At 43.5% G+C, this 19,031-nt stretch overlaps 1 protein-coding gene and 1 pseudogene across 3 annotated transcripts in view; one reads left to right on the top strand and one right to left on the bottom strand.

Annotated features, from left to right (window-relative positions):
- TFRC (transferrin receptor) overlaps positions 1-19,031 on the top strand; it is a 77,426-nt gene that overhangs the window by 18,427 nt on the left and 39,968 nt on the right. For all 3 annotated transcript variants that reach the window (XM_089680119.1, XM_089680120.1, XM_089680118.1), the window contains exons 3-6: positions 10,641-10,848; positions 13,688-13,880; positions 15,583-15,723; positions 18,323-18,416. In XM_089680119.1, coding sequence (XP_089536245.1) covers positions 10,641-10,848; positions 13,688-13,880; positions 15,583-15,723; positions 18,323-18,416 — 636 coding nt within the window. The remainder of the gene's footprint in view (positions 1-10,640; positions 10,849-13,687; positions 13,881-15,582; positions 15,724-18,322; positions 18,417-19,031) is intronic.
- Positions 3,307-9,207, bottom strand: LOC149460098 (zinc finger protein 862-like; annotated as a pseudogene).

Below are 19,031 nucleotides of genomic sequence, written 5' to 3'. Positions count from 1 at the left end.
AAAAAAACTTTTTCAAAATTTTTTGACATTTCATTTACATAGCAAAAAAAATACAAATCCCAGTGGGGAATAAATACCACCAAAATAAAGCTTTATCTATCTCAAAAAAATGGTAAAAAATTCATTTGGGTACAGTGTTGCATGACCGTGCAATTGTCATTCAAAGTGTGATAGCGCTAAAAGCTGAAAATTGACCTGGTCAGGAAGGGGGTAAAAGTGTCCGGTCTGGAAGTGGTTAAGGGAGGGAGCAATACAGGTGGGACTTCAGCAAAGCTGGCTTGATTAGATCAGACCCCAATTCTACTGCCATCTTGTGGCTGAAAAGGAAAATTACGGGCAAATATTTTTTTTATAAAGAATTGATCAACAAAAACATGAATAACTAAATAAAAAAACAAACACAAAAACAAAATTAAGCAAATTGGAGATTGATCCAGACAAATCAGTCCTTTGCTCTATTGCCCCCTGAATACTGGAATCAAAAATGCTAAAAAATAAAATCAAATGGCACCAATTCTATCGATATAGAATGCACCTTCTGGTTCACTTTTATCTATCTCCTGCATATTAAGGAAGTAATAATAAATGCCAGATTGGATAACTGTTCTAAGTTAATTGTATTTTATCTCAAACTATTTGGAGCCTTGCAGAAATTGCAGTTGTATATAAAGGCGAGTCAACCAAGTATAGAAGGGTGACTACGCCCTGGGCGTCCGTACAACTGCCAAAAGGACGTTTAAGCTCTAATACAGTGGTTCTCAACCTTTCTAATGCCGCGACCCCTTAATACAGTTCCTCATGTTGTGGTGACCCCCAACCATAAAATTATTTTCGTTGCTACTTCATAACTGTAATTTTGCAGTGGGAGGAGTAGTGCCACATCATTGGTGTCAGTGGAAGGAGTAGTGCCACATCACTGATGTCAGTGGGATGAATAGTGTCCCATCGTTGGTATCAGTGGGAGGAATAGTGTCCAATCATTGGTATCAGTGGGAGGAATAGTGCCCCATCATTGGTATCAGTGGGAGGAATAGTGCCCCATCGTTGGTGTCAGTGGGAGGAATAGTGCCCCATCGTTGGTGTCAGTGGGAGGAATAGTGCCCCATCGTTGGTGACAGTGGGGGGAGGAATAGTGCCCCATCGTTGGTGACAGTGGGGGGAGGAATAGTGCCCCATCGTTGGTGACAGTGGGGGGAGGAATAGTGCCCCATCGTTGGTGACAGTGGGGGGAGGAATAGTGCCCCATCGTTGGTGACAGTGGGGGGAGGAATAGTGCCCCATCGTTGGTGACAGTGGGGGGAGGAATAGTGCCCCATCGTTGGTGACAGTGGGGGGAGGAATAGTGCCCCATCGTTGGTGTCAGTGGGGGGAGGAATAGTGCCCCATCGTTGGTGTCAGTGGGGGGAGGAATAGTGCCCCATCGTTGGTGTCAGTGGGGGGAGGAATAGTGCCCCATCGTTGGTGTCAGTGGGGGGAGGAATAGTGCCCCATCGTTGGTGTCAGTGGGGGGAGGAATAGTGCCCCATCGTTGGTGTCAGTGACACAAATAATGGGGCACTATTCCTCCCACTGACACCAATGATACTTACCTTGCTGACCCCTGCTCCAGCCTGGGCTCTCTCTCTCTCTCCCTCTCCCTCTCCCATCTACAGCCTGCATACCTGGCTGCAGCAGCAAAATTTGCACTTACCTGTCAGCTGTCTTCCTTCTCCAGCCGCTCTCCACTTCACTTGCTCCGGCAGCTCCCTCGATCTTCTTTGATCTACGCGCGCTGCCGCTCGGCTCCTCCTCTCCAAGCTCCACCTCCTCGCCGGTGATTGGCCGCCTGTGTGCCTCTCCTGAGCTACAGTTCCGGTGGCCAATCAGCGGCGAGGAGGCGGAGCTGTTGAGTGATCCCGGAGGTGTGGCCAGGTGCGCCCACACATCGCCTGAGACAGAGGAGCGGTGTCTCGGTTCCTAAGACCATCGGATGTATGTGTTATCCGATGGTCTTAGGCGACCCCTGTGAAATGGTCGTTCGACCCCCAAAGGGGTCGCGACCCCCAGGTTGAGAACCGCTGCTCTAATAGGATTTATTGGTAATTTACAATTCACATCCTGAAAAGTCATAGGGGTCCACATCTTAAGAATCCTATAATTGAGCAAAATTACCATATTCAGGTCTTTAAGCAAAAAATAATCCTAATAAGAATATAACAAATACTAACACTGATTGTAGTACCAAGTTATACATACAAAATAAACTGTTATGGAATGTAATTGAGAGGAAAAAAAAAACAACCCCAAGACTTTAGCTCATTTGTGACCAACTGGTAGCTTGTAATACAGTAGAAATGTAAACATTTAAAATTGATATAGTGAATACATAAGTCTCTTTTTTTTTTTTTTTTTTTTTTTTTTTTTTATATTTGCAATATTTAAATAAATGGCGTTGCCTCTGATTGTATATCTATTTTTGCAGAGGGGTAAATTTGAGTGATCAACCTGTGTTGGTTCAGATTTGCTTCCCCAGTGGCAGAACACTATTACTGCTAGCGGCTATAGCCTCCGGCAGTAATCCTATGTAAAAATCTGATAGGCTGGTTGTACCCAAGCTAATCTGATCAGCCTGCCCCTACATGGATCGAGTCTCCGCTAGACTGTGCTGAACTGGCCGAATTTCCATTCATGTATGGCAGTCTTTAGTGTCAGTGCATTTAGGTAGGACAAAAATGCGCAAAATACTAAATGTGTACCGTTTTAGTCCTACACTTGTGGTATTGACATGGTCATCAGGAGTAGAATATTTTGTGTTTTCGAATTTTGGGTGAGTTTTCTTGATTTTACTATTTACCAGCAAATGAAAACCCAACCTCTCCTGGGAGAAAAAGGTATAATCCACCTGGATACATGAAGTGGTTACAATGGAACAGTTATGTTAACACATGTCAAAGTTGCATAATTATACTTGGGGTTTGATGTTTTTGTTTTGACCCTGGTCTTGAAGGGGTTATGAGTTTTCTGTGAAGCTAATGAGCTTCCCTGGATACCTGTACAGGACTGTATAGGGAGGATAGTACCTCCTTCTCAAGTTCCTCTATTTTAAAGGAAACTTGAATAATAACCTTCAGACGAGATGAGGCTCTAAATTGTATTGCATATACGTATATGGGGAATACAGGGTCTGCCCTCCCTGCATTCAGTCTTTCAGAGTCCTTCCCTGCTTTATATAGTCCTTCTCAAATAGAAACAGATCACCTTGGAAGGACTTAGACTGACACTACACCCCTCCGAACACTTCACACACGCCTAATGGCACAATTCCAATCAAGATGTGTTTTCATATGTCAGGTTGTTCATTGCAAAACATTTCTGATGAGACAAAATGGAGTATACAGCCATCTCATAACGTTCTATATAGTGCATCCAGAAAGTATTCATAGCGTTTAACTTTTGCCACATTTTGTTATGTTACAGCCTTATTCCAGAATTGTAGAATGTTGAAGATTTAGAATTTAATCAAACAATACCCCATAATGACAACAGGAAAGAAGTTAGTTTTGAAATTTTTTGCAATTTATTAAAAATAAAAAAACCACATGTGCATAAGTAGTCACAGCCTTTGCTCAATACTTTGTTGAAGCCCCTTTAGCACCATCTACAGCCTCAAGTCATTTGAGTATGATGCTACAAGTTTGGCACACCTATTTTTGGGCAATTTTTCCCCTTCCCCCTCCTCCTCCTCCCCTGTGCAACTCCAGGACATGCACAGAGTTGGCCCGTAGCCACTCCTTTGTTATGTAGGTTATGTGCTTAGGGTCATTGTCCTGTTGAAACATGAACTGTAGCCCCAGTCTAAGGTCCAGAGCGTACATTGCTGCATTCCTCTTTCCTTCGATCCTGACTAGTCTCCCTGTTCCTGACGCTGAAAAACATCCCCCCAGCATGATGCTGCCAGCTCCAGCACTTTACTGTAGGGATGGTATTGGCCAGGTGGTGAGCGGTGCCTGGTTTCCTCCAGACACGACACTTGACATTCAGGCCAAAGAGTTCAATCTTTGTTTCATCAGACCAGAGTTTTTTCTCATGGTCTGAGTCCCTCAGGTGCCTTTTGGTAAACTCTAAGTGGGCTGCCATTTGCCTTTTACTGAGGAGTGACTTCTGTCTGGCCACTCTACCATACAGGCCTGATTGGTGGAGAACTGCAGAGATGGTTGTTCTCATGCAAAGTTCTCCTCTTTCCACAGAGAAACGCTGGAGCTCTTTCAGAGTTACCATCGGGTGCTTGGTCACCTCCCTGGATAAGGCCCTTCTCCCTCAATTGCTCATTTTGGCCGGGCAGCCCACTCTAGGAATATTCCTGGTGGTTCCAAACTCCCATTTATGGATGATGGCCACTGTGCTCATTGGGACCTTCAGTGCTGCAGAAGTTTTTTTTTTTTCTGTACCCTTCCCCAGATCTGTACCTTCATACAATACTGTCTTGGAGGTCTACGGATAATTCCTTGGACTTCATGGCTTGGTTTGTGCTCTGACATGCACGGTTAACTGTGGGACCTTTTTTATATAGACAGGTTCCTTTCCTAATCATGTCCAATCAACTGAATTTCCCACAGGTGGACTCAAAGTTGTGTAAACATCTCAAGGATGATCAGTGAGAACATGATGCACCAGAGCTCAATTTTGAGTGTCATGGCAAAGGCTGTGAATACTTGCAATTTATTAAAATTAAAAAAAGTAAAGATTTCAGAACAAACTTCTTTCACTGTCATTATGGGGTATTGTTTGTAGAATGTTAAGGAAAAAATGTAATCCATTTTGGAATAAGGCTGTAACATAATAAAATGTGGCAAAAGTTAAGAGCTGTGAATACTTTCTGGATGCACTGTATGTAACTCTGTAAGGATCATAGTTACAGTATCTCACAGAAGTGAGTACACCCCTCACATTTTTGTAAATATTTTATTTTTTCACGTAACGGTAAATTACACTACTATGTAAAGTAGTGAGTGTACAGCTTGTACAACAGTGTAAATTTGCTGTCCCCTTAAAATAACTCGACACACAGCCATTATTGTCTAAACCTCTGGCAACAAAAGTGAGTACACCCCTAAGTGAAAATGTCCAAATTGGGCACAAAGTGTCAATATTTTGTGTGGCCACCATTATTTTCTAGCACTGCCTTAACCGTATTGGGCATGGAGTTCACCAGAGCTTCACAGGTTGCCACTGGAGTCCTCTTCCACTCATCCATGACAACATCACGGAGCTGTGGATGTTTGAGACCTTGTGCTCCTCCACCTTCCGTTTGAGGATGCCCCACATATGCTCAATAGGGTTTAGGTCTAGAGACATGCTTGGCCAGTCCACCACCTTTACCCTGCGCTTCTTTAGCAAGGCAGAGGTCGTCTTGGAGGTATGTTTGGGTCGTTATCATGTTGGAATATTGCCCTGAGGCTCAGTCTCTGAAGGGAGGGGATCATGCTCTGCTTCAAAATGTCACAGTACATGTTGGCATTCATGGTTCCCTCAATGAACTGTAGCTCCCCAGTTCCGGCAGCCCCAGGCCATGACACTCCCACCACCATGCTTGACTGTAGGCAAGACACACTTGTCTTTGTACTCCTCTCCTGGTTGCCGCCACACACGCTTGACACCATCTGAACCAAATAAGTTTATCTTGGTCTCATCAGACCACAGGACATGGTTCCAGTAATCCATGTCCTTAGTCTGCTTGTCTTCAGAAAACTGATTGCGGGCTTTCTTGTGTATCCTCTCCAGAAGAGGCTTCCTTCTGGGACAACAGCCATGCAGACCAATTTGATGCAGTGTGCGGCGTATGGTCTGAGCACTGACAGGAGTGGAACCTGTCCTGTTAAACCGCTGTATGGCCTTGGCCACTGTGCTGCAGCTCAGTTTCAGGGTCTTGGCAATCTTCTTATATCCTAGGCCATCTTTATGTAGAGCAATTTTTTTATCTATTTTAATCTATTTATAAAAAATGTGAGGGGTGTACTTCTATGAGATACTGTAGCCCTATTCAGGACCAAATGCATGCACGAAATCTGCTTCAGTACTGCAACCCTTGAAATTATTGCACTAAATTTTCAGTTTGAAGGCCTAGGTGGTATAAAAGGTTTTTTGATAAAAAAAATAAAAAATTGTACGGTAGCACTCTGTCCCTTGATGAGTTTACACACCATGTTGGTTTGCTCAATTTCAAAATGTTTGTCAATTGCACCACACTTTGCCATCTTTCTTTTAAAGGATACGTTCACCTTTTATATTTAAAAAAAAAACGCATCTTTTTGCGAGTAAAATTTTTTTACATTGCAGAATTTTAAAGCATTGCACCTGCGAGCAACAGATTGCACTCTAGGGTTTTTTTGTGGACATGAACATGCCTTGTACTTCTGGTCAACAGCCTTTGCAGGTACAAAATCCTTCACTGATGGTCCTTTCAACAAATCGCCTAAGCTTTCATGCTGCATTTATGATCTGAACTTATTTTTTTTTACAAAATTCATTAACCACTTACCTACCAGGCACTTATACCCCCTTATTTACCAGGCCAATTTTCAGCTTTCAGCACTGCCGCACTTTGACAGTTGCGCGGTCATGCAACATTGTACCCATATGAAATTTTGATCATTTTTTTCTCACAAATAGAGCTTTCTTTTAGTGGTATTTAATCGCCACTGGGCGCTTTACTTTTTGCGCTATAAATAAAAAAAGTGCAAAAAATTGAAAAAAAGTTTCTTTGTTTCTGTTATAAAATTTTTCCAACAGGTATTTTTTCTCCTTCACTGATGTGCGTTGATGAGGTGGCGCTGGTGGGCGGAGCTAGTGGGCGCACTGCTGGGCACAGGTGGGCGGAACTTGCGGGTGGCACTGCTGGGCACCGATCATCAGGGCACTGATCAACAGTGCCGATCCCCGCTCTGACAACTGCCGGTTCTCGGCAGTACTTTCCTCACGATCTGACAGCGTGAGGAAAGTGCAGCCGAGAACCGGCACTTGCATTTCCCTCTGATCAGCGTGTCATTGGACACCGCTGATCAGGTGGTAAAAGGCCGCTGTGATTGGCCTTTTACCACATCACGTGATCAGCTGTGTCCGTAGGACACAGCGATCACGGAGATCGCCGGGTGCGCGCCCCCTGGGGCGCGCAGGAGAGCGCGTTCTGGGAGGACGTCATATGACGTCCACTCAGAACTGGCCGGCTGCGGTGCAGCCGTCATTCGGCTATCTGCGGTCGGCAACTAGTTAAGCTGAACGCTTTCTCACAACATGCGGTTGAGACAGGCAACACGGACGCAATAGACGACAAGCTTCCCGAATCTGGAAATCTGTCTTTGTTGGAAACCTGTCTTTGTTGGAAACTGCCAAATCCAGAAGATCACTTGGTTTCTTTCCTTTTCCAAGGACTTTAAATTCATACCACTCAGTGTGGATTGCATGCGTGCATTTCAGGCAGCGAGTCGTTTCTGGAAATGTTGAGCCAATGCTATAATGTCAGTCACACCATAGTCTTGTAGTGCTTTTCCTGATGGTCAGACAAAGCTATCAAACACTGCTGTGGAATGTTCAATAAATATTCCTCTAAATGAGAAATCTGTCTTCTAGATATTTCACACCATATTGAATCATATTGTAATTTTCATGATGGATCAAGGAAGTTGTAGTATTGATGAGTCCATGCAACTGTACATCTTGATACAGACCTTTTGAGTGATGTGCCAGTTAGAAATCTCTCTTCATTCTGTTTTGGCACATCTTTGATTTTAAAGAAGCATAGAAATAGTGTTTTTCACATGCAACTCAATTGTGCTTAAGAAAAGCTCTTCCCTTTGAAATAAAAGGGAGAGGTTCTTAATTTCTAGGTAGTCAAGCAGAAAATGGAGCATATGAACAAATTTTAAAATCTTCGTTTTTATTTTTTCAACAAACCATGTGCAAATGCAGAAGCACTATCTTCTTTTTTTTTTTTTTTTTTTTTTTTTTTTTTTTTGCAGCAACACTTTCAAGGTGGATTGTCACACATTTCCAGTCTGACAAGTGTAGAGAGACACTGACTTTTGCTTGACACTCATCTTACATTATGCAAGTACTGAAATTTCTGGATTTTTTTTTTTCATAAACTTTCAGCTACCTGCTTCAGCTGCCACATTCTCTTCTGTGAGTGCTGGTAAAATTGGTACAGCTTCTTTAAAACAGAGTTGAGGTCATCAATGTATTTTCCCTCTTTCACAGAGGTTAATACACTTAAATTTAATCTGTGTGCAACAGTGAATGCCAATTACATGGCTGAGATTTTGACTTACTTTCTGTACCAGTCCATTTTCGGTTCCAATCATACTTGCAGCACCATCTGTATCAATTCCAATCAGCTGGCTTGAAGAAAGCCAGTCTGAAAGACCATGTGTCTTCAGGTCATTAGTGATGGTTTCTAAGTACCCCTCTGCAGTAGCCATTATAAGATGTAGAACGGATAGAAATACTACTTTGATCCTATTCTTGATTTATCTGACATACAATATTACCTCTTCTTTTCCCCCTTTTGCCAGTCGATCCATCTAACATCAGACTAACCATTTTCGCTTCCTTTAGCTCACAGATGAGTTCCTTCTGGATTACAGTTGCAATATTTGAGATGAATTCCTTGCATCTCATCAATTGCATACTCCTCTCATAGCAACCCCTAGTTTCCTTGTCAGCTCTAACAAACCTTCAAAGTCTGTATATGGCCAATTTTTGTGTTTTCCAAAAAAGCCACATTAGAACTTTCATGTGGTTGAACATTCCTTGATCAATTTTCTTAATGCATGCAGCCAATGGCGTAGCTCCTGGAGCCAATAAGACATGTTTGGCCTCTACACATTTTTCGTGATTTACATGTTTTTTGGTTTTTTAGGTCTCAAATTTAATTGGTCCTAAGAACCCTTTCACAATCTTAGATGTGTGGTCAGAAATGCCAGGGAAGGAGGCACAAATCTCGCATATGGCTATACCTGTGTTTTTTTTTTTGTTTTTTTTTTTTATGGTCAAATTTTAAGCCATGTGAGTTCATTGCACCAATCCTTGCTTAAACTTCATCCTTCTGTTATTTTGAGGGTGACTTGTTGAAGGGGACTCCTTTGCTGGCTGTACTTCTCTTGTGCACTTTGGAAAGTGTAGTGCAACTGCTACTGCAGAATCAAACAGGAAGTCTTTGCAAAGAAATGTCATCCGCAGTTGCTTCACTTATTGTGTTGTCAGTTTTTGTGACATGTTTCATGTTTTTTATGCATTCTCAAACAGATGTTTGTTTTAATACCTGTTATTACTTAATGGCATGGTCTCCAAAAATTAGTGTTTTTTGGTTTTTTTTTTTGCCATTTGTTGGCCTGTACACACAGCCTATAGTAGAGTAGATCTTCACATTCTGCTGTCAGAAGTTTTTCAAACATGAGGTATGTGGCATGGTGCTGCACAGGTTAATGCATGACATCTGGCTGAAGTCTATCAACTGTTACTTCCTGTAATTAAACTACATATTCCACAATCGCTCGCAGTCCAGTGTTCTGCAGGTGAAAGCTATGTAGTAATTGGATCTGAAACCAACACAAGCAGGCAGAGCAGTGAAGGGAAGTTGTGTGTTTTAATAGGGATGCACCGAAATGTCAGCCAGCGAAACATATCGGCTGAAAATGTCCCTATTGACATTTCGCCGATAGGAAAAATTGTGCCGATACAGGGGACTGTGTACGGCAGATGTGAGGGGCGATGGAGAAAGGCAAGAGAGGAGCAGTGTATACAGTGACTGGCTGTCACTATATGTCAGTGCTGGTTTTTAAATGTAATTACCGGACTTTTTTTTTTTTTCTCTCTGAGCTATAGTGATGAAAAAAAAAGTCGGCAATTGCATTTAAAAACCTGCACTGACATATAGTGACGGCCAGTGAGGGAGCCTCTCTGTATACACTGTTCCCTCACTGTATACACTGCTCCTCTCCTGCCCCCTCCTTGCACACCTTGCCCTCCCCCCTACAGAGATGGACTGTCACTTATATGCTATCACATAGGGGACTATTGGTCCCCTATGTGATAGCAATAAAATCATAATTTTGAAAGTGTGAAAAAAAATTGGAGCCTCCCCACCCCCACATACGCAGATATTTCGGGTTCAGTTATCCAGCAAATGAATTCTGAATTTTCTATATCGGTTTCAGCACCAGAATTTTTTTCGGTGCACCACTAGTTTTAATCGCATTCGTTCTTCCACATTTGGGGGAATTGGTGGGCTATGGATTGGACTCTGCGTGGCCCGAAACAAGTTGTTGCCTGACTCCTTTAGCAAGTGGGGACAAGCTAGATGAATAGATCAGCTTTGAAGCTACAAACTGTAGCCACAACATGTGAGCCCATTACATGGTAAGGCAAACAAATGAGACAGAACAAAGACTACACTAAAACCACAATACATTTGAATGTGTACTATACTTCATCACTTTTATGATGACTGTTTAGCATACAACAGCCTTCTTTTTTTTAAACGTGAAAAGAAATATTTTGATTTATGCATTTCTGGTTTTGGGCAATGACTAATGTGTTTTTTTTTTTTTTTTTTTTTTTTTTCTTTTCAAACTTTTTAATTCTCTAAACTATTAAATGTTTCATAGTTTGGCAGGGTGCCTCTCACCTATACTCGCTTCAGTCTGATGCCGCAGACAGATGGAGATGCTAGTCAAGTGGAAATGAAACTGGCAGATGATGAGGAGTGTGGTGACACAACATTGGGAGAACCTGTTATAAAACACAGAGAAGACAAAAATGGAAGCCGAAGCTTGTGTCTCAAAGTCCTGGCAGTGATTCTGTTGTTCTTTATTGGTAAATACTAAAACTTTTTTTTTTTTTTTTTTAGTAGTACTAAAATCTATCTGGATGACATGTTTGCTGAAGCTCTGTATTAAACTTTCCCATTTAAAATTTCACACCTTGGTGACTGTGACTGGAGTCACTTTGGGTGGGGGGCCCATGGAACCCAGCTCACTTTTGAGAGCTGGGGAGACCCCTGTCTCAGCTCCCCATAGCCCTCTTATGTGTAAGTCACCCTGTGCCTGTTAGGGGTACAGGGTGATCTGTCATATTGTGTAGACATGTCTAGGAGATAGGTGGGGTGGGGATTGTGAAATGTTTGGTGTTGTGTATCTGCATCCCATTATTATTCTATTGTTTTGTCTTGCTTGGGAGCAAATTATTATGGGATGTATGTGTTTGTGTATTAGCTTAGTTGGGGGGGGGGGGGGTGGTCTCCAGCAGCCCTCCCTCCTGATGGGTCTGTCTGCTGGTGTGAAGTTTGAATACCTGTGTGTCTCTTGTTACTAAATGTAGATTGCCCCACCCTGTGGTGATATGCAGGGAGGGGGGGGATTTGTCCCTTTTGAGTGTATATATCTTTTATCTGTTAAAATAAACTAGTCTACTTTCTGGATTACTTCAAGATTGGTGTCTAGTCTTGTTTGGTCGGCTGTGTTCGGATGGGGAAGCGGTATTCTAACAAATACCCAACCACAGTCTGGGGTTGGTTCCATTAGACCAGTGGTTCTTAACCTTTTTGGAGGTACTGAACCCCACCAGTTTCATATGCGCATTCACCGAACCCTTCTTAATTGGAAAAATAAAATATGATTTTTAAAATTCAAAACATAGGTATATATTTATACATAGGTGCACAAAATGAACAAAACCATTAAGAACAAAACCATTAAAACATGATTTTCACACAAAAACAAAATAATGAATATTTACCGCAAATCAGTGTGACTTCTGCTGTTGTCTTTCAGAGGCCAGTTCAGAAATGCGCGGCATTACCTTGGCAAGTGCCACTCTCATGTCATTTTCGCAACAAAGTCTTTTCCTTTTCTTCGTCTTTATGTCCAGCATCCTCAAAGGATTGCTCGCAAAGATATGTTGTAACAAACGGTATGAAAATTCATCCCCCCATATAGTAATTCATCCCCCCATATAGTAATTCATCCCCCATATAGTAATTCATCCCCCATATAGTAATTCATCCCCCCATGTGTCAATTCACTTACCTTTGCTCTGAGCGTTCCTCTCGCTGTATTCCCGCGCCGTTCTGGTCTTCAGGGCGGACTGTGAGAGGAGCCTAGCTCCTCTCACGTTCGTCACGCTGCCCCGCCTACACACATCCTGACAGCCAATCACTGGCTATCAGGATGTGAGTGGCAGCGAGACTGGCCAATCATTGCATTTGATTCCCTGCCGCCCGAGAGGAGGGAGGGGAGCGGGCGCCCGGCACACAAGAGCCGCGGCTTGCCGACCACTGGGCTAAGCGATGTTGCGTGACCACCTGCAGCCAATGATGGACAAGCGGGGCATGTCATCACAAATCATATGAGTCGGGTGTGGGTCACCTCCGCCGAACCCCGAGACTGACTCACCGAACCCCTGGGATTCGATCGAACCCAGGTTAAGAACCACTGCATTAGACTAATATCCTGGGGCCACTTCATCCACTTTCTTGTGTACCTGCACTCACTCCAGCATTGGTTGCACATCCACATCCTTGAGCAGCCTTCTGATGCAAACAGTGGTCCATATGGTTTGGACTAGGTCACCTACAGACCATTTACTGTGATCTACCAGTGAGCCAAATTAATATAGAATTACGTGCACATGGAAGCAAGACACTGACATTGTTGCAGTTTGCCAACTTCCGAAAATTCTGTTTTATTGAGAAACTAACAGTATCATTTATAGGGCTTATGATGCAGGCAAAGCATATACATTGGGTGAAAAGTCCACTGGGTTTCTGCGTGTTCTTCTATCTGTGTTGATAACTTCCAATCATTGTCCCCAAAAAGACTCATTCCCTTTTATGGGGGTTGTTTACATTAAAAGATACTTTTCTTTTAATGAGTCACCTAGAGTGAGACTCCGGATGAAGGTGCCATCTTAATTATCATCATTGTTCTGTCAACCTATATCTGATGGTTTACTTAAGAGAGTAAGGAATTTAAAGAGCAAGAAGCAGAAAGTAGCAAGACTATAAAATTTGTCATTTTACTGATCATCTAATAAAATGTGAACTGTCTACCACAATCCACTACACATACTTGTGCTGTGCTTGTCAGCATGGCTGCTCTAGGATTGCGGGGTGGGGACAGGAGGGGTGAAGAGGAAATATGACTGCCTGAGAATGAGAGCACAACATCTAGTAATAGTAGTTATCCTGTGGCAGGAAGTGCCTGAGCAAGGTCCTTTTGGTGGTAGTATAGCCAGCTATTTTAATAAACACCACATAATTAGAGCAAAAACCAGACTTTTAAAGTGGAAATTTAGATAAAAAATTAAAAGGAGTGAACATGCAGGAATTTTAATGCAGAAGAGACATGCCTTGTCATTAGTTACTTGCCTGTCATTGTACAGTGAGCTGCAGATGCGCAATGTAAATACAGTAGCAAATTCTGCACTCCCATGCATGTGCGGGAGTGAGGTCGTCCCCGTCCGCCTGAAGATGTCAAAGGCCGGGAGGGGAGCTCGAAGACGCCTCTTCGCTGGAGCTGAAGTGAGTATAGTTCCACTTTAAGGTTTGTATAATATGTTAGTGATTTGGGTTTGCCTCTGCTTTTTATAAAACTGGTACATTCTGTAGCTTTGTAACTTTTTTTTTTTTTTTTTTTTTTTTTTCTCCCCCTTGCAGGTTTTCTGATTGGATACTTAAGCCATAGAGGACGTGTTTCAGCTACACAGCAAACTGAAGTAGATGGTACCAATAAGGAAGAGGATGCAGCGGATCTTTATTCACATGATGTCCCTAGTGTCTTGTACTGGTCTGATTTGAGGCCGATGTTGGATAAAAGAATTGAACTCCTTAACTTTAAAACAAGCATTAGGTATGCAACAGTCCAAGTTGACTAGTCTGTTTATGATATCTGAACTTGCCAAAAAGTGCATTTATTTTTTCCTACAGGAGCCTGCAAAGCATTGCACTGGTTATCCACTGCTCGCCAGTGCTATGCTTTTGTTGGATCTTGTACAAAAAATTACAAATCCCTGTAAATGATTCAGCTGTGTGGGTGGAGGCATGCCAATTTTAAATGTGACAATGGGTATGGAAGAGAGGATCTCCTGCCTGCAGTTGCAGGGGAAGTGGATTGGGGGGATAGGGGGCAGGAGCCAGACCAATGTCATGCCCTAAATATCAGTGCATTGTGTTCCTGAAGGTGAACTTTTGTGTTTGGTTTGTTTTTTTTACATGAACTTGTCATAACCTAAAATATTTGTAAGGTAACAATAGTGTTGATGTATAGGTATCCTGTGGTGCTTGTTAAAACAGGAGATGCTCTGATATTACCACCCCCCATTGACTTCTCCATCACATCCAACAACGCTACCATCAAACCGCCCTGCAGGCCAGAGTACTTGGTGTCATTCTGGACTCCAACCTATCCTTTCAACCCCAAGTCCAATCTTTAACAAACTCGTGCAGACTCCACCTCCGCAACATCGCCAAAATCCGCACGTTCCTAACCCCAGAAACCACTAAACAGCTCATCCACTCCCTCATCATATCACGACTCGACTACTGCAACTCCCTCCTCACTGGCCTGCCTCGCCGCTGGCTATCCCCGCTTCAGTCGATCCTGAATACGGCTGCCAGACTCATTCACCTTTCCAACCGCTCCGTCTCCGCCACCCCTCTCTGTCAATCCCTCCACTGGCTTCCAATTGCGCAGCGGATCAAATTCAAAATCCTAACGCTGACGTACAAAGCTGTCCACCATACTGCCCCGAACTACATCACTGACCTAATATTCAAGTACCGCCCAGCACGCACACTCCGCTCCTCACAAGACCTCCTTCTCTCTAGTTCCCTGGTCTCCTCCTCCCATGCCCGCCTCCAGGACTTCTCCAGGGTGTCACCCATCCTCTGGAACTCCCTGCCCCAACCCATCAGATTATCACCTACTCTCCTCTCGGCGCACCCTGAAAACCCATCTCTTCAGGGAAGCCTACCCCACCCCCTGCTAACCTGCCTCCCTCCTCCACTCTTCCTACCACTCCATCCCCCACAGCTATCTCCTCCTGTGCCACCATCCCCTCCCTCCTAGATTGTAAGCTTGAAAGAGCAAGGCCCTCAATCCCCTCATGTTTTGCATTGTATTGGTATTGTTGTGTCACATGTTCTGTCCCCCTTTGTAATGTAAAGCGCTGAGCGAACTATTGGCGCTTTAAATACTGTATAATAAAAAATATTAGATTTTACAGGTAAGTGACATGGCAGAGCTTAAGCGTAGTTTTTGTTAGCTTGAAGTCAAAGCAACCTGTACAACCACCTGGTCTTAGGATCCAGTGTGTTTTACAGAGATTTGTGAAGACAAACACAGGTACCTGCAGACACTGCAGTGTTGCATTTTTTAGGATAGCTATGGCTTACTTCATGAGAGCATCACTGATTTGTGTTATGGAGTGTCAGAGTACCATCCTAAATGCTGAAAATCGACAACCAAGTAAAGGCAGGGTTCAGAAATTCTACTTTTATCAGGTAAACTTGCTGCTTGTGTTCATCTGAAGCCATGTGTCAAAATTTTACAGCAATCTGTATGGTTCAACTCGTGATGCTGGCTCTGACAATGAAGAATCTTTGGCTGCAGTGATGGATCGTGAATTTACAAATATGGGTTTGGACAAAGTATGGAGTGAGGAGCATTTCGTCACCTTACAGGACAAAGGCAGGTAGGTTGTGTTTACAAATTGTATGGGAAGATGTCTCACACCTATCTGCGTCCAGAGTATGTCAATTAAATGTAAAATGCTCCAGGGTTTTCAGAGTATGATTTGTGTTTAGTGGTCGTGTATCTCCCTTCTATATATCTGGGCCATAATTTTCTCAGATGTAATACTAGCAGGCTTATTCAGCAAGCCATTCCAGAGCATTAAGTTTGCAGTCTTTGATCTGGTTGCTATGGGTTACTGCAGAGCATTTTTTTTCTTTGAAACATTTTATAGAAACCCTGCCATTGAATCATGCCTAATAAGATATATGCCTTTTCTAGTTAAAGCTTACTTTCATGTTTTTGTGATCTTTAAATGATTCTTTTGGATCCCACTCCTGAAACAAAATTTAAGTGCTGCTCAGCCATTCAGAGGATGCCTTGTGACTTCTGAATAAAAAAAGGCTTCCTCTGAGGCAGAAAGGTGGTTGAATGCAAAAGTTGCATTAATTTAGGTTTGTGGATGGGGTGTTTTTTTTTCTTTTCTACAGTGCAAAATTGCTGAAGTTGCAGTATCCACTAATGGATTTTGAAGGTCTGGCATCACTGTGATTTTCAGATGTGTTGTGGGATTTCATTTTGACTTGAATTGCTTGACTGTCATGCTGATCCATTGGCTTCAAGGCTTTTAGTCGCTGTCCTGGAACAAGTATAGGGGATGATTAATTCTACTGTTTTTCAGCTACAGTCTGGTTTAAAAGTGATTGCAATAGGAGAATAGTAATGGTAGCCCCTGTGCTGTCATGTCTGTTTTTTAAAGTCTAAGTTCACCTTTTGTAAAATAAATGCACATAATTTTTAAATGTGAAAACATGCATTTATTAACCATGGAGTCTGCAAAGCATAGCACCCACAATCCGTAGATCGTGAGTGCAATGTTGGGCTCCTGCAGACACTTCTGACAGCTGTTTGCTTATACCTTCATGCAGGCACAAAAAGTGCCAAGAACAGAGGAGGGCATAAAGCGGAGCATCTATATATATATTTTTTTTTTTGGGTGGAGTTCTGCTTTTAAGGTAAATGCTCCACGACTTATCCTCCCCCCTCACTAAACACTTCACCTCGATATCAGCAGACAGGAAATTAAATTATACACTCCTCAGCAGCAGGTAGCACAATGCCCTCTCTGGGCAAATGAAATTATACAATATCAAACCAGTGTTACAAAGACTGTTTAATTATCTAATCAAAAATCAGGTGAGAATTGTAGTTCTCATGCACACCGGATGTTACAGCTGATGTTTTTAGCTTTTTTTTTTTCCTTTTTTCTACAGTCAGTAAACGCCCTAGCATGCTATCCTGTGTCCATGCTCACACAGGCTTTAATCAGTGTTTTGTTTTTTTTTTTTTGTTTTTTTTTTTTTGGCTGGAAAAAACCCCCAGAACTGGTGAGTTTCTAGAGGAGTGTGGGTTTTTTTTTCCCATCAGTTCAGTCATGTTTTTTTTCAAAGAAAAACCGGGGGCTGTCTTCGGGGCTGTCTTCGGGGCTGTCTTCGGGGCTGTCTTCGGGGCTGTCTTCGGGGCTGTCTTCGGGGCTGTCTTCGGGGCTGTCTTCGGGGCTGTCTTCGGGGCTGTCTTCGGGGCTGTCTTCGGGGCTGTCTTCGGGGCTGTCTTCGGGGCTGTCTTCGGGGCTGTCTTCGGGGCTGTCTTCGGGGCTGTCTTCGGGGCTGTCTTCGGGGCTGTCTTCGGGGCTGTCTTCGGGGCTGTCTTCGGGGCTGTCTTCGGGGCTGTCTTCGGGGCTGTCTTCGGGGCTGTCTTCGGGGCTGTCTTCGGGGCTGTCTTCGGGGCTGTCTTCGGGGCTGTCTTCGGGGCTGTCTTCGGGGCTGTCTTCGGGGCTGTCTTCGGGGCTGTCTTCGGGGCTGTCTTCGGGGCTGTCTTCGGGGCTGTCTTCGGGGCTGTCTTCGGGGCTGTCTTCGGGGCTGTCTTCGGGGCTGTCTTCGGGGCTGTCTTCGGGGCTGTCTTCGGGGCTGTCTTCGGGGCTGTCTTCGGGGCTGTCTTCGGGGCTGTCTTCGGGGCTGTCTTCGGGGCTGTCTTCGGGGCTGTCTTCGGGGCTGTCTTCGGGGCTGTCTTCGGGGCTGTCTTCGGGGCTGTCTTCGGGGCTGTCTTCGGGGCTGTCTTCGGGGCTGTCTTCGGGGCTGTCTTCGGGGCTGTCTTCGGGGCTGTCTTCGGGGCTGTCTTCGGGGCTGTCTTCGGGGCTGTCTTCGGGGCTGTCTTCGGGGCTGTCTTCTACATCCTTTTACCAATGCAAAAATGGCCGTGGCCAAGTCATGCTGTTTGTGTCTATGGACACACAGCCTGGTCTGGGAGCGTGTCAGCACAGGTGCCCCCATAGTAAACATGGCTTTCTACAGTATGGGGGGCACTTGAAATAGGAAGAGTGGACCACCAAAGCAGAGGTAACAGGACTACTCTGTCAATATTGATGCATAGGGGAAGGTAAGTATATTTTATATTTTGTTTTTGATAAACAAAAACCTTTATATTTTTGTGCAGATTCTAATTTTTGTCACCTTTTTTGTCGGTAACTAGCTGAAAGTCCTGTCTCTTCTGTTTTTAAACAGATCCAACAAAGTACAGCTTTTTACATCTGACGGTTTAAAGGCCGACTTTGAGTTAACTTCATATGTGGCGTACAGCCCTGCAGGTTCTGTTACTGTAAGTTGATGCTCTTAATAACTTAATCTTTCTGTGATGCACGTGACATCCATTTGCAAGAGTTGAGACCTTGTAAAATGCCCCTGCGTTTGGGGGAATGTGGCTGCTCTTGCATCCACAAAATGATACAAATGTACGGTTACCATTGAGTTTTTTTAAAGCATTGTTGTGGATCTTTCTGCTTGATTTTTAGCAGTGTCTGTGGGTAAACCTCTTTTATTATATTCTTGACATAATTGTATTATTGCATAGTGAAGATAGAAGTCTTATTCTGGGCACCAACAATTTAGTTCTTTAAATTCTTACTGGACCAGCTGAAGTTGGAGCAGAACTAAACTTGCCCAACTATTTCTTCTATGTCACTGGAGGCAGTGGATTACACATGTGCACAAATACCCCTTGCTTATGGCCTTCCACCAGAAGCTGACTGCATTTCCTTGCATCTACAGAAATCTGCTAGTCATTATACAAAAGCACCACCAGTCTCCATTTCCTAAATGCCTAAAAACGCATGTGTGGGGTGTTGTGTGTTTTTTTTTTTTTTTTTCCCCCTATAATGGTGGTGGGAGGCTATTTAAATCATGCCAGTCATTACGTTTTTTGTTAAGGCTGTTA

The sequence above is a fragment of the Staurois parvus genome, unplaced genomic scaffold (genome assembly GCF_062004578.1).
Source record: "Staurois parvus isolate SC_StPar_1 unplaced genomic scaffold, SC_StPar_1.0 ptg000235l, whole genome shotgun sequence".
Taxonomy (NCBI): Eukaryota; Metazoa; Chordata; class Amphibia; order Anura; family Ranidae; genus Staurois; species Staurois parvus.
Note: the sequence above shows the minus strand (reverse complement) of the source record. Positions and strands in the feature narration are given on the sequence as shown.